Source organism: Aphidius gifuensis, unplaced genomic scaffold (assembly GCF_014905175.1).
Source record: "Aphidius gifuensis isolate YNYX2018 unplaced genomic scaffold, ASM1490517v1 Contig16, whole genome shotgun sequence".
NCBI classification, from domain to species: Eukaryota; Metazoa; Arthropoda; class Insecta; order Hymenoptera; family Braconidae; genus Aphidius; species Aphidius gifuensis.
Window position 1 is genome coordinate 41,708 of NW_025220580.1, and position 12,820 is coordinate 54,527.

Genomic DNA, 12,820 nt, shown 5'->3' on the forward strand with positions numbered 1-12,820 from the left:
AATAATTTTTTCTTGATCCAGTCTTGTTCCAGAATGGATCAGGCTATCCCTATTAAGGATAAAATACAGATAGCCTGATGCTATCCTGATCAGGCAATTTGTAGAACCTATGAGGACAAAAAGTTAGTACGAATTATCGAATGCCTCAATGGCCGAGCGTGTCAAGTACTAGCGTTGTAATCCCGTGTCGAAGGGTTCGAACGGTCGTAGCAATAATTAGTTAGGTAAATTATCAATTAGGTCAGTTTGTAATAATAAAGTTTATCTGTATTCTGTTAAGCGTTAAATTCAAATTAAAAAAATAAATTTGAAATTATTAATTTTTGAATAAATCATGTATCCTGATCCAGTTTTGATCCGGAATCTGGATCCATTATGGATCATGTATCTTTACCACAGCCTGATCAGGTATCCTGATCCATTCTGGATCCGAACCTTACGAAAAAGCGTTACATCCTGATCAGGTTCGGATCCAGTATCTGGATCCATTATGGATCATGTATCTTTACTACAGCCTGATCAGGTATCCTGATCCATTCTGGATCCAAACCTTACGAAAAAACGTTACATCCTGATCAGGTTCGGATCCAGTATCTGGATCCAGATTGGATCATGTATCTTTACTACAGCCTGATCAGGTATCCTGATCCATTCTGGATCCAAACCTTACGAAAAAGCGTTACATCCTGATCAGGTTCGGATCCAGTATCTGGATCCAGATTGGATTTGAAATCAGGCAAGCCTGATCAGGGCTTGATCCGAACCTGACCTGAATTTCTACTCGGGAGAATCACATAAACATTCAACTCACTGTAACATGAAAACTATATGATTCTATAAGGTACGGCTAGATATTTCGAGGTGGGAAGTAAAAAATATAGATAAGTAAAATTTTTAGCTACGTAAAACATTTAGCTAAGTAAAAAATATAGCTACGTAAAATTATGTAGATATTGTGTGTTTGGCTATAATTGTGACTAAGTAAAAAATATAGCTAAGTAAAATATTTAGCTAAGTAAAAAATATAGCGTGTCTTCAAATTTTCATTATTTTAAAAAAAAAAACACATATTCGTGCTTAACAATAGGTGACAATCAGTAATTAAAAGTTTTTTTTATCTTTAAAATTTTTTTATTTAAAAATATCGCTGGCTCGAAAACTATTCGAGATATCGAAGTTTTTATATAGGCTTTTTTTTTCTCCTCGACGAGTTCTATCGAATTCCATTATTGAAATTTAAAAAAATCAAGAAAATCGATATATCGAAATTTTTAAATTATCGGGGCTTGAAAACTTTTCGAGATATCGAAATTTTTATTCGGACTTTTTTCTTCAACTCGACGAGTTTTATCAAATGCCGTTACTAGATTCTAGAAATAATTATTATTTTACAAAGTATATTTACATAATCGATAAATAGCCGTATTTTTAATATTAAACTCAATTTTTAACCATTTTGCGCATTCGTAGGAATTTTTTCCGTATTTTTCCCGTAATCCTGAGAAAACTTCCTATAAGAAACCAACAAAAATAAGGGGTGTCTCGGATATCGTAATATCCCCAATAAACAATATTAAATTAATAAATTTTAATGATTTTTAGAGACTTTTTTATTATTATAATTAATTTTTCGCTTGAAAAAAAAAGAAAACACATCAATCTCTAGCAATACAAAAGCCAGAGGAAAGCCAGAGTAAAGCCAGAGTAAAACCAGACAAAAGCCAGAGCAAAGCCAGAGTAAAGCCAGACTTGTAAAAAAGATATTTATTTATAAGAATAGCACTAATTATTAATAAACAATATCAAATTAATAAATTTCAATGATTTTTAGAGACTTTTTTATTCTTAAAACTAATTTTTCGCTAGAAAAAAAAAAAAAAACACATCAATCTCTTGCAATACAAAAGCCAGAGGAAAGCCAGAGTAAAGCCAGAGTAAAACCAGACCAAGAAGACTAGAAAGACTAGTCTTCTTGAACCAGACAAAAGCCAGAGCAAAGCCAGAGTAAAGCTCTATTAGTATATTTCAGTGGTAAAATCTATATAAAAAAAATTTTTACAAGCGTAATCAGCGGCAAAAAACAGCCCTAAATTGTAAAAAATTTGCCCCGTGAATTGGACTGCTGCACCCGTATTCAGAGGATGTTCTCATTAGGGCGTTTTTTTTCCGATGGTGGCTTTTGTGGAGCTTTTCTATGTGAAATCCAAGAAGCAAGAAGACAAGCATCATCACCAAGAAGTCTTGTTGATCTAAGTGTATTTGCAACCATAACTGGTTTCAATACATTTAATTCAAAATGTCCATTACTACCGGCAATTGTTATTGCTTCACATTGAGCTGGATTAACTTTACCAGGCATTATTGAACATTCATTCATTCATTTTCTGGTAAAGATTTGGAAAGTCTTGGAAAAACACCCAAACCACAACGTGGTCCACTACCTAAAAATCTAATATCATTGGCAATCTAAAAAATAAATAAATAAATGAATAAATAATACAAAAATGTTAATTGTGTTAATTGTAATAATTTGGAGGTTTTTTAAATACCTTCATTATTGATACAGCAAGCGTATTCAAAGCACCATGCACTTCAACAATAGTATTATGTGCTGCAAGAGCTACAAATTTATTTGGAGTTGTTACAAATGGATAACTTGTTAATTCAGATATTCTTTTAGCTGTTTTTTCAGCAAATCCTTTTCTTAGATTGAGACCAGTACCAACAGCAGTACCACCAAGAGCAAGTTAAGAAAGTCTTGGTAGAGTACCTTTTACTCAACAAATACCATACTCAATTTGTGTTGCATATCCTAAAATAATAATTGTATATATTTTTTTTAAACATTCCTTGATTTAATAATTTTTTAAAAAAATATTCACCAGAAAATTCTTGACCCAATGTCAATGGTACTGCAACTTGTCGATGTGTTCTTCCAATTTTAATAATATTTTTTCATGCATCAGCTTGACATTTCAATGAAGCATGAAGTTTTTTAAGTCCAAGTAATAAAATTTTATTTATTTCCAATGCAACAATACGCATTGCAGTTGGAAATGTATCATTTGAACTTTGTGACATATTAACATGATCATTTGAATGAACAGGTGTTTTTGATCCTAATTCACCACCAAGAAGTTCAATAGCACGATTTGATATTACCTCATTTGTATTCATATTTGATTGTGTGCCTGAACCAGTTTGCCATATAACTAATGGAAAATGATCATTGTCATGGTAGAAATATATATTTCTACCATGATCATTGTATAATTTACCACTTATAACATCACCAGCAGCTTTACATATTGCATCTGATACTTTTGGATCTAATCGAAATTCTTCATTAACAAATCCATTTGACATTTTTCTGTGGTGTTTGTATACAAATAAATATGACATTTGTGGGGTTATATTGTTCATATGTGTCACCATCGTCCATATGGTGACATCTAACGTATAGTAACTATTCGTCCTATTCGTCGTTAACGCTGTTATCGATAGTTACCCGATAGTTAGTTAACTGAGGTATACCTATCGATAACAGCGTTAACGACGAATAGTTAACTATAGTTAACGTCAAACCAGCAGATTTCTATAACTATGGATGAAAAAACTGGCTGAAAAAAGATGATCGAATAATAAACCTGCGCTATAACAATGTTTATTAAAAATAGTTAGCGCATAAGTACGGCTGAGAACAATCAGCGCCAAATTGGCAAATTTGAGAAGCTCTAGGTACAGGACATATTTTGTCCCATTTGGCCTATCCCCCACTACAGGGAGTTGACTCTCCTTCTTTCTAGTCTTCTTGGTGAAATCTATATAAAAAAAATAGAGTGGGTATAAGGAGGAGTGCTTATACCCACTCTATTTTTTTTATAGAGTGGGTTTAAGCACTCCTCCTTATACCCACTCCTTATACCCACTCTAAAAAAAAATTTTGTCAAGCGCCATCAGCGGAAAAAAAAAGCCCTAATGAGAACAATTTTGCCCCGTGACATGGAGGTGTATAAGGAGGGTAATCTCCTATGTTAAAGCATAGGCTGTTGGTGAAGCTCACGGAATGGAGCAAGTCAGTACCTTTTTTTGCCGGTGATGACGCTTTTGCTACAACAGTTCTATGGTCACATGGTATTTTTGTTTACATTTTTGGCACTCTCATAATACATGACAATGTGACACATCAAAGTATATGATCATTAAAAAATTAAAATTACCGGTGCTTACATTTAATTTTTTTTTATTTAGTTTAAATGAATCATTACATTATTTTTGCTGTCTAAAAATATTAACACCTACTATAATTTTGCTATTTTCGTATACATTTGAGTTTTGTCTCTATTTGATGATAAATAAATATCGTTGTAACGATGACAAAGTGTATTCATACGAAAAATTATAAAAAAGCTTAAAATTTGAGATCTCAGGTCATGTTTATCACAGCCAATTTTAGGAAATTTAGTATCTTCTATGGCATTAAAAATATGAGACAACAAATCAGTAGTTAAATTTTCTTCATACACAGTATGAAGTATTAAGTTTTCAGCTGTAGCTATTATTTTATACAAATTATCACTTGGTTTTAGCAACTTTCCTCTGCTTTTCAATTCTATTAATTTGTCTCTATCTGATGATGCATCTGTTGTTAAACTTGAAATACACTTTTCACATTTTGTAAATTTTGTTATTCTTCTTGCAACATACCCTGAAACATATGATTTTACCTCATCACTTGTAAACTGGCGAACATAGTCATGATCAAATGGTTCAACGATTAAATTTGGTACATCATCATTATCACCAATATATGTTGTTTGATTTTGTAAAATAGATTCAAGTTGTGAGATTACTTTTTGTTTTCCACTTGCTTCAGTCTTGGATTTAATATCTTCAGGTTTAAGTAGAGTAATAAGCATTTCATCTGCATCAACATTCGATCCTTTTGGTGGTTTGATTAAAGAATAAACACTTAAAAGACGAAATGCTTGAGCAAAGGCAACTGGACTTGGGTGACTATTATTCCCACATGCACTACGTATAATAGAAAAAAAACGCTGAAAGATTAATAAAATTTTATAGTGAAATTAAATCAAGTTTGATTTCTAACTACAAATTAAAATTTGTCAATTTTTATACCTCTAATGCATCTTGGTTTAATCTGCACGTCATTAAATATGATAAATTATCACCTTCTTGTTCAAATAAATATTTGTGTAAATCCAACGTTGCTTTAATAGTAACTTTAAGTCCTGTCAGTGTAGAATCAGTAATAGACTTAAAAGTTTTTACATTATTCTTTTATTATCAGTAATATCCTCAAATTACAATTTTTTCCCAAACATCCAAATAATTTAAAAATTTTCAAGCTCCAGAAAACAAAATCATCAAATGAAAAATTCTTAGTCAAATAAAATTAATTAAAATATATATTTTCCAAATTCTATTTACCTTGCGATCATCGGAATCCCATTTCAGACTTTCTCCTGGGGATTTCGAATTCATTATTCTTATCACATTATTTATAATTTTATTGAATTCAATTGATGGATCTGCATCTTCTAAACCACTTACTCCATCGTTTTTAAACAACTCCATTCCTGGAGCAATACTGAAAAACTGAAAGAATGTCATATAAATAATTATTTTTTATCATTTCAAATTTCAGCAGATGATAAAAAAAAAATATACTCACTCTGAATGCTCTTCTAACATTCATTTTTTGAAATGGTTTTGGGTGAATAACATCATGAGTAAGACCTGGACAAACTTTTAAATTGTATCCATTTGGGTTATCTGCTTTTAGAACTTCATCCCAGTGTGTTAACTTGATAACTCCACTTGGACTCTAAAAAAAATTAAAACATCATTCACGACTGACAAATCATGTATAACCAACTTTGTATACTCACTTGAAATATTTTTTTTTCAACTACTCGATTTCTTAAATTTTTGATTAAATGTGGAAAATCAGAGATAAACCATAACTTTCTGTTTTCATCGCATGGATGTAAACAAAAAATTTGGTCTTCACTTATATTAAATTTTGTCCACATAGCTCGGTTCCATGATGCTCCATCAGTTGTTACAGCATCGACAAGAAGACCGGCATCGCACATATACATTCTAATGTTAATTCTTTTAAGGTATCGTTGCACCTTTCGAGAAAACATCAGTCACCCAAGTACCACGAAAAGGCTGGAACAGCGAGTGCATGATCACCTATTTGTCCTGGCTGGCTGGGGTATGATCTCTAAACCAGCAAATCGGACATCTAGTGTTTTTGATCAAATGCACCATTTTACTCAAAAGCATTTCATCAACCAACAAAACACCTGGAATAAAATAATTTCAGTTATTAAAATAATTATTATTGATTGCATTTATTTTTATAAAAAGTACCTCTTCGTTCATATCTTGGTTTTGATAAAATTTTTCTTTTAATCCACTCAAAATATTTTTAAAACCAAATGAACTATCAAATGAACTGATATATTTATGAAGTGTTTGTCATTGGGTAAAAGGTAATGTTTCATTGCATTAAGCTATCATACAGACCAGTCCTTTTATTCTTAGAAGCACTGATAAATCCATTTTATATCATACCTATTACCTTTTTTATTCACCAGCTTTTTGGCTGCCTGGGACGTTTTATAAGTGTTTTGAGAATCTTTTACATTATGGACGCATCTTCTAATTTTTGTTCTTCAACACTTGCACACTGTAGTTCATTAACATGCGTTTCAAGTGATTCAATCTAAACGGAAAATAATAACGTAAGGATGTTAATGAAAATAATTATAAATAATACTGAATAATATTTTCATAATTCATGATAATAATATTAGCAACAATAATCAATTTAATGGTACTTTACCTTTTGCTTATCCTTCAAACTTCTATTGCAAAGATCGAAGACTTTTTACTGTAGTAGTATGGTGGAGGTTTCGCCATTCTGTGATTCATCTTTATATTGCATTTCATGCATCTCAAAAGTTAGTCGACCTATACTACTGTCACTGTTACATGAAACAATGGCTTCACAAACTATCAGAAATAAATCTAAAACATAAAAAAATTTTATTCGTATTACGGAATTAATTATATTTAAATTAAATTTATTTGTAGGAAATTTTAAAGTGACACAAAAGATTCCATTTATAAACTGTTGTTAAATAATCAACAGCCTTCTTTTATATTTTCAAAATTATGATGCAAATAATCTTCATGTACTTAAATAACTCATTTAAAACTCGAGGCTTAAATTATTATATATTTCCACTCGACGCAATATATTGTCCCATGAAATCGATACAAAAAGTACTTTTTTTTATCAGGGCTGGTATAAGCCAGTTGCAATTTCCAGGATATTTTATATTATTCAGGTTATTGAGTAGAGTATCAAAGTAAATGGCACTTTACAAAATTGTGTTCAGTTGGTAGTTCTTCAATTTCCATGTCTTCATGGTCTACAGTCTGAGTTGACGCATGTATCGCCCTTAATGATGATTTAGTTGGTACATGAACATTACATTGCATTGGTTTTATAATTCACTACTCATCTGATACATGTTTATCAGAGTCATTTGTTCATGAACATTACATTGCATTGGTACATAAAATTCATGCTCATCTGGTACATTAACACCAGGTTTTAATTGATGCATGAACATAGGATGGTGGTGCATCAACGATAGATTCATTTGGTACTTCATCATTTGCTTTTATTGCCTCGTTATCACCCTTAAATATTGTATTATCTGAAGTTGAACAGACGTCTGAAGATATAGGGACAGCCTTAGGTTTCAATCGTTTTTTACTACGAGGATATATCCACGTTTCTGAAGGTAATTTTTGAGTAAACTGTGACATTATATCACTTGGATGAAAATGTTTTTCACAAACCAAACTTGATACACTCAGGGAATTCCTTAGCTTTGGGAGATTTGATTTCCAAGCATCAAAAAGTTTAGGATCCTTAAATTGTTAAGAAAATACAAATTAGTATGAAAAATAATATATATATAGGTATATAAATATATATTTCATTAAAATATTACCTTTAGTACAGAAAGCGAAATACCATTTTATTTCCCTTTAATGTTTGACATTCGGAAACAATACATTTTTGTACCATTTTTCGTATACTAAAAAGGACACCAGTGATAATAAAATAATTTTAAATATCAGTTATAACTGTAATTAATAATATTCAGATATATTTTAAGATTAAAGCTACATAAACAAAAGGATTGACATATCCATACTTATATCTTATTATAAAAAAAATAAGAACTAACTTACTTTTAAATGCAGACTTATTGATAGTTTTATCAATTTATTATATTATGATCATAGTTTAAATCGTCACATTAATTAATAACAATTAATAAATAATTATCTTTTGACTTGCCACATTATCATGAAAAAATATAAACAAAAATACCATGTGACCATAGAACTGTTGTAGCAAAAGCGTCATCACCGGCAAAAAAATGTACTGACTTGCTCCATTCTGTGAGCTTCAGTAAATTTCGAGAGATTACCCTCCTTATTCACCTCCATGCCCCGTGAATACGGGTGCAGTAGTGGTCTTCGATATTGAGCGATATACCGAAGACACGAGTATCTACTCGGTATACCGAGTACTCAACTATTCGGTATTTTTTTCCCCCGATATACCGGTACTCGGTATATTTTTGGCCAATATCGGACGCGAGTACTTTGACCTCAAAGTGAACTTAAATTATTATTATTTTTTTTTTTATAATAGCGCCATTTTTAGAGGATTTACGTTGCCACATATAACACAACCTTTATTTGCAGTTGACGTGATGGCGTCTATTTTTGCACATTGTGACAACAACAAATTGACATTTGACAATATTAATTATATTTATTTCATTGAGACCAAACAACTAACTAAAAAATAAATATATGAAATGTTTATGCAATATTAACATTATATTTAACAAGTTTTATATAATATTAATAATTATCAAAAGAATTAAAATTATCTGTTTGACTTGACTATAAATATATGTATTAATTTTATTTTTATTGCATGTATTATAATTATTATTGTTAATAATAATTAATTATTACAGGCAAATTTTGTACTGACTGATAAATTATAAAAAAATTAAAGAATGTCTTACAATATTTTGTTTATTTAGCAAAAAAATACTAGTTGAATTCTTTAAAAAAAAAAAAAAAACAAAGTACTCGATAGTCGATATACCGGTAGTTTTTTGAACCGATATACCGAGTACCCGGTATTCCCACGAAACTATTCGATTCATTTTATACCGAGTACTTTTGTTGAATATCGAAGACCACTAGGGTGCAGACCTTGACCACCACATATCGAAGTATCGAACGCTCCCTTGTAGTCATATTTACAAAAAAACATCTACAAAAAATTTTATTCTGGAATTTTTTAAATTTCCAATAAATTTTTCATTGTTATAAATATTTTTGAAAAATCTATCATTTCTGTTCATAGATATCTTATATTAGTTTATCCATTGTATCATTTTTTTGTCATTCAATAACTAAAAACGAAAATATCATGGGCGTTGTTCACAATTCAAATGAATTGACCTCCGAAAAAAAAAATATACGATTACCACAACAATTCAACTGATTACTTCACAGTACAATTTATTAAACTCTATAGTATATACTTGATAAAAAAAAAAAAAAAAATTAAATTTGATAACTTGCGGGTCATCGTTATTATTTTTTATCATTATTACCAAGGTTTTAATACAAGCTCAGTGCTCTATCATTTTGAACATTAATAACTCTAAAAAACTTTCAGTCTTACAAAAAAAATCAACACTTGTTCTACAGATAATATAAAAAAATATTTCTATTTTTTTTTTTTAGTTGCACATAATATCTCAAAATGCGTTTAGTAATTTGCGATAAAGTAGATTACGTATCTGAGTGGTCAGCTAAATACGTGATGAAAAAAATTCTGGACTTCAAACCCAACGAAAATAAATTTTTCGTTCTTCTTCAACTTCCAACTGGTAACTCTTAACTTTTAAAATAAATACATAAAAATTAATATATATTTATTCATTTATTGCAGGAGGAACACCTCTCGGAATGTACAAAAAACTAATTGAGTATTATAACGCTGGAAAGGTATCTTTCAAGTACGTCAAAACATTCAACATGGATGAATACGTAGATCTTCCGAGGGATCATCCAGAATCATACCATTACTACATGTATAATAATTTTTTTAAGCACATTGACATTGATCCTCAGAATGTTCATATCTTGGATGGAAATGCACCTGACCTCAACAAAGAATGTGAAGAATATGAAAAAAAAATCAGTGAAGCTGATGGAATTGAGCTATTTGTTGGAGGTATGACAATTTCGATGCTCTCCAAAAGGTGTAGATATGTTTTAATTCCTTTCAGTAGGATCGAAGATTGATCATTTTTTTCGAAAACGTCAAAAAGATTTTGTTTTTCCTAACCTTTGTTTATCCTAGGAATCGGTCCAGATGGACATATTGCATTTAATGAGCCCGGTTCATCACTTGCCTCTAGAACTCGTGTTAAAACCCTAGCTCAGGATACACTTGAAGCAAACGCAAGATTCTTCAACAATGACATCGATAAAGTACCTAAACAGGCATTGACCGTTGGTGTGGGTACTGTTATGGATGCCAAAGAAGTTATGATATTGATAACTGGATCACACAAAGCATTTGCTCTCTATAAAGCTGTTGAAGAAGGCATCAACCATATGTGGACTGTCTCTGCATTTCAACAGCATCCAAAAACTTTATTTATTTGTGATGAAGATGCAACACTCGAGTTACGTGTTAAAACTGTTAAATATTTCAAGGTGAGACAATCAAATATTAGTTTCAAGAATCATCTTATCAATTAAGTATTGGTTTCAATTTTTTAGTTAATTACTTTTAAATATATATTATCAGGCACTTAGTGAGGTGCACATGAAACTCATCGAAGATGATCACTCAATATCACGTCGTAGTGTAATTGAATAATAGTAAGTTACAATTTAAATATTAAACCATGAATATCGCTTTATCAACTAATTATTGATTAACTGGTTCTTTTTTGTTTTATTTTATTTTTATAGAGACTGTTCATCTCCATCAATCTCGAAAGATTTTACATGAAATAAATTTTATCAACTTCAACTATTTTACAATTTTCATCTTCTTCATTAAAAACGACTTATTTACAGGCTGACTTCATCTTTTTAACAGTTGAAAACTCAGTGCAATTTTTTTGAAGATATTTTCATATGAATACTAAGATGTTAACTACTTTTGCGTAATATAATTTTTTTTTATGCGAACTTTGGTACGTTTATTGACGAAAAATTCACAATATCTGTTGGTGAAAAATAAACATGTGTTTTCATAAAAAAAATTTAATTTAATTTCGTTTTAATAGTAAAAAAATATTATCAATAGTATTATTATAATACGATGCCGATAGTAAAATAGACAAGACTACGATTTCCATGGCGTCAAAATTTTATAACTGATTTCGAAAGGTCGTTTTGAGATACATTTTTTATTCAACAGTCGATATCTCGAAAACTATTTAAGATATTTTATTTTTATTTAGATCATAATATTCCTCGAGAAAAAAATTATCTTAAAAAAGCCTTTCTTATATCAGCGATAAAATTTTGTGGACACGAAAATCATAGGATTGCCGTAAAATATTAAATATTAGTCAGTTGTTAAAATTAACAATGACATTATTATAAAATAGGAATCACTCTGGCTCAGTTTGTACAATTTTGTTTTCTTGTAGTGCTTCAGCTGGACTTAAAGAACCATATTTATTTGCAAGATTGAGTATTTTCCGAAGATCATCATTTTCTTTTTGCAATCTTGAGTGATTTTCTTTGTATTTCAAATCACTTTCTTCATCAAGCGTTGCTGCTACCCTCATAACTGCAGCCATTTCGTCAATTTTTTCCGCTTGACTCGTAATAATCTACAGAAAAAATAAAAATTTAGCAACCAAAACAGACTATGAAGATTTAATCAAAAAAAAAATAATATAGTACTAACATTCGCTAATTTTTAAATTGTAAAGCGACGAAAATCCGTTTTACAGTCCTTGATCAACGTTGAAGTTTGTATTCTGTATTTTGACATTATTAGTTCTAAAGCAATTTGATGATCCTCCAAGGCATTTTTAAGTTCTTTATTTTCGGCTTGTATTTCTCGTAAGTGTCGTGTTTCTTGTTGAATGCCAGCAATCAGCTGTGTGTGGGGTCTCTGCTTAGCCTCGGTATTTAAAACATCGATTTCTTCTTGATATTCTTTCATGTTATCAATTTGACTACATACTGATTGAATTTCTGTTATCAAATGATCAGCAGCGTTTTCGTGATCAGATATTTTACCAACAAGTTTTTTTGCGTCACAAATTATTTGGTGAAATGTTAGAGACATCTGTTAATCACACATAATTTATTATGAAATATTATTTCAATTATTAGGTTAGGCAACTTACTTTTTTTTTAGGAGGGTCCTTTCCTGCAATCAAGCAGTTTTAGTGTAAAACTACAATTTGACATGGAGATTGGAGTTTAATGAAGAGGGTAATCTCTGACGTCACATTAGCTGTGTTCGATGGTCGTCTCGGCTCAGTTCCGTCTCACTTACGGGCTACGGGCAGTGTTGGGTAGGTAAGATACCTTGGTATCTTACATGTGTAAGATACCATGTAAGATACCGTATCTTACATCATCGGTTTCATACATCGAGGTATCTTACATTGCGTTCCCAGCGCCTCCTACG

At 30.6% G+C, this 12,820-nt stretch overlaps 2 protein-coding genes and 1 pseudogene across 5 annotated transcripts; 1 reads left to right on the forward strand and 2 right to left on the reverse strand.

Moving 5' to 3' along the window:
• Positions 1–1,873: 1,873 nt before the first annotated feature.
• LOC122860015 lies at positions 1,874–3,816 on the reverse strand (annotated as a pseudogene).
• A 5,530-nt stretch (positions 3,817–9,346) lies between these two features.
• Positions 9,347–11,262, forward strand: LOC122860016 (glucosamine-6-phosphate isomerase-like). Of its 4 annotated transcripts, none has more exons than XM_044163658.1 (6): positions 9,359–9,762; positions 9,892–10,037; positions 10,100–10,384; positions 10,514–10,872; positions 10,967–11,040; positions 11,134–11,262. In XM_044163658.1, the coding sequence occupies exons 2-5, from the start codon at positions 9,911–9,913 to the stop codon at positions 11,036–11,038; spliced, it is 843 nt and encodes a 280-aa protein (XP_044019593.1). In that variant the 5' UTR covers positions 9,359–9,762; positions 9,892–9,910; the 3' UTR covers positions 11,039–11,040; positions 11,134–11,262. The 4 variants fall into 4 exon arrangements, 3 of the variants coding, with proteins under 3 accessions (XP_044019592.1, XP_044019593.1, XP_044019594.1); XM_044163659.1 differs by having other exon boundaries at positions 9,383–9,656; XM_044163657.1 differs by having other exon boundaries at positions 9,347–10,037.
• A 521-nt stretch (positions 11,263–11,783) lies between these two features.
• On the reverse strand, positions 11,784–12,663 carry LOC122860017 (FGFR1 oncogene partner 2 homolog). The gene is given in 3 exon segments (XM_044163660.1): positions 11,784–12,008; positions 12,086–12,472; positions 12,534–12,663. Coding segments are annotated over 2 exon segments (612 nt in total). The 5' UTR covers positions 12,534–12,663.
• Between the last annotated feature and the right edge of the window lie 157 nt (positions 12,664–12,820).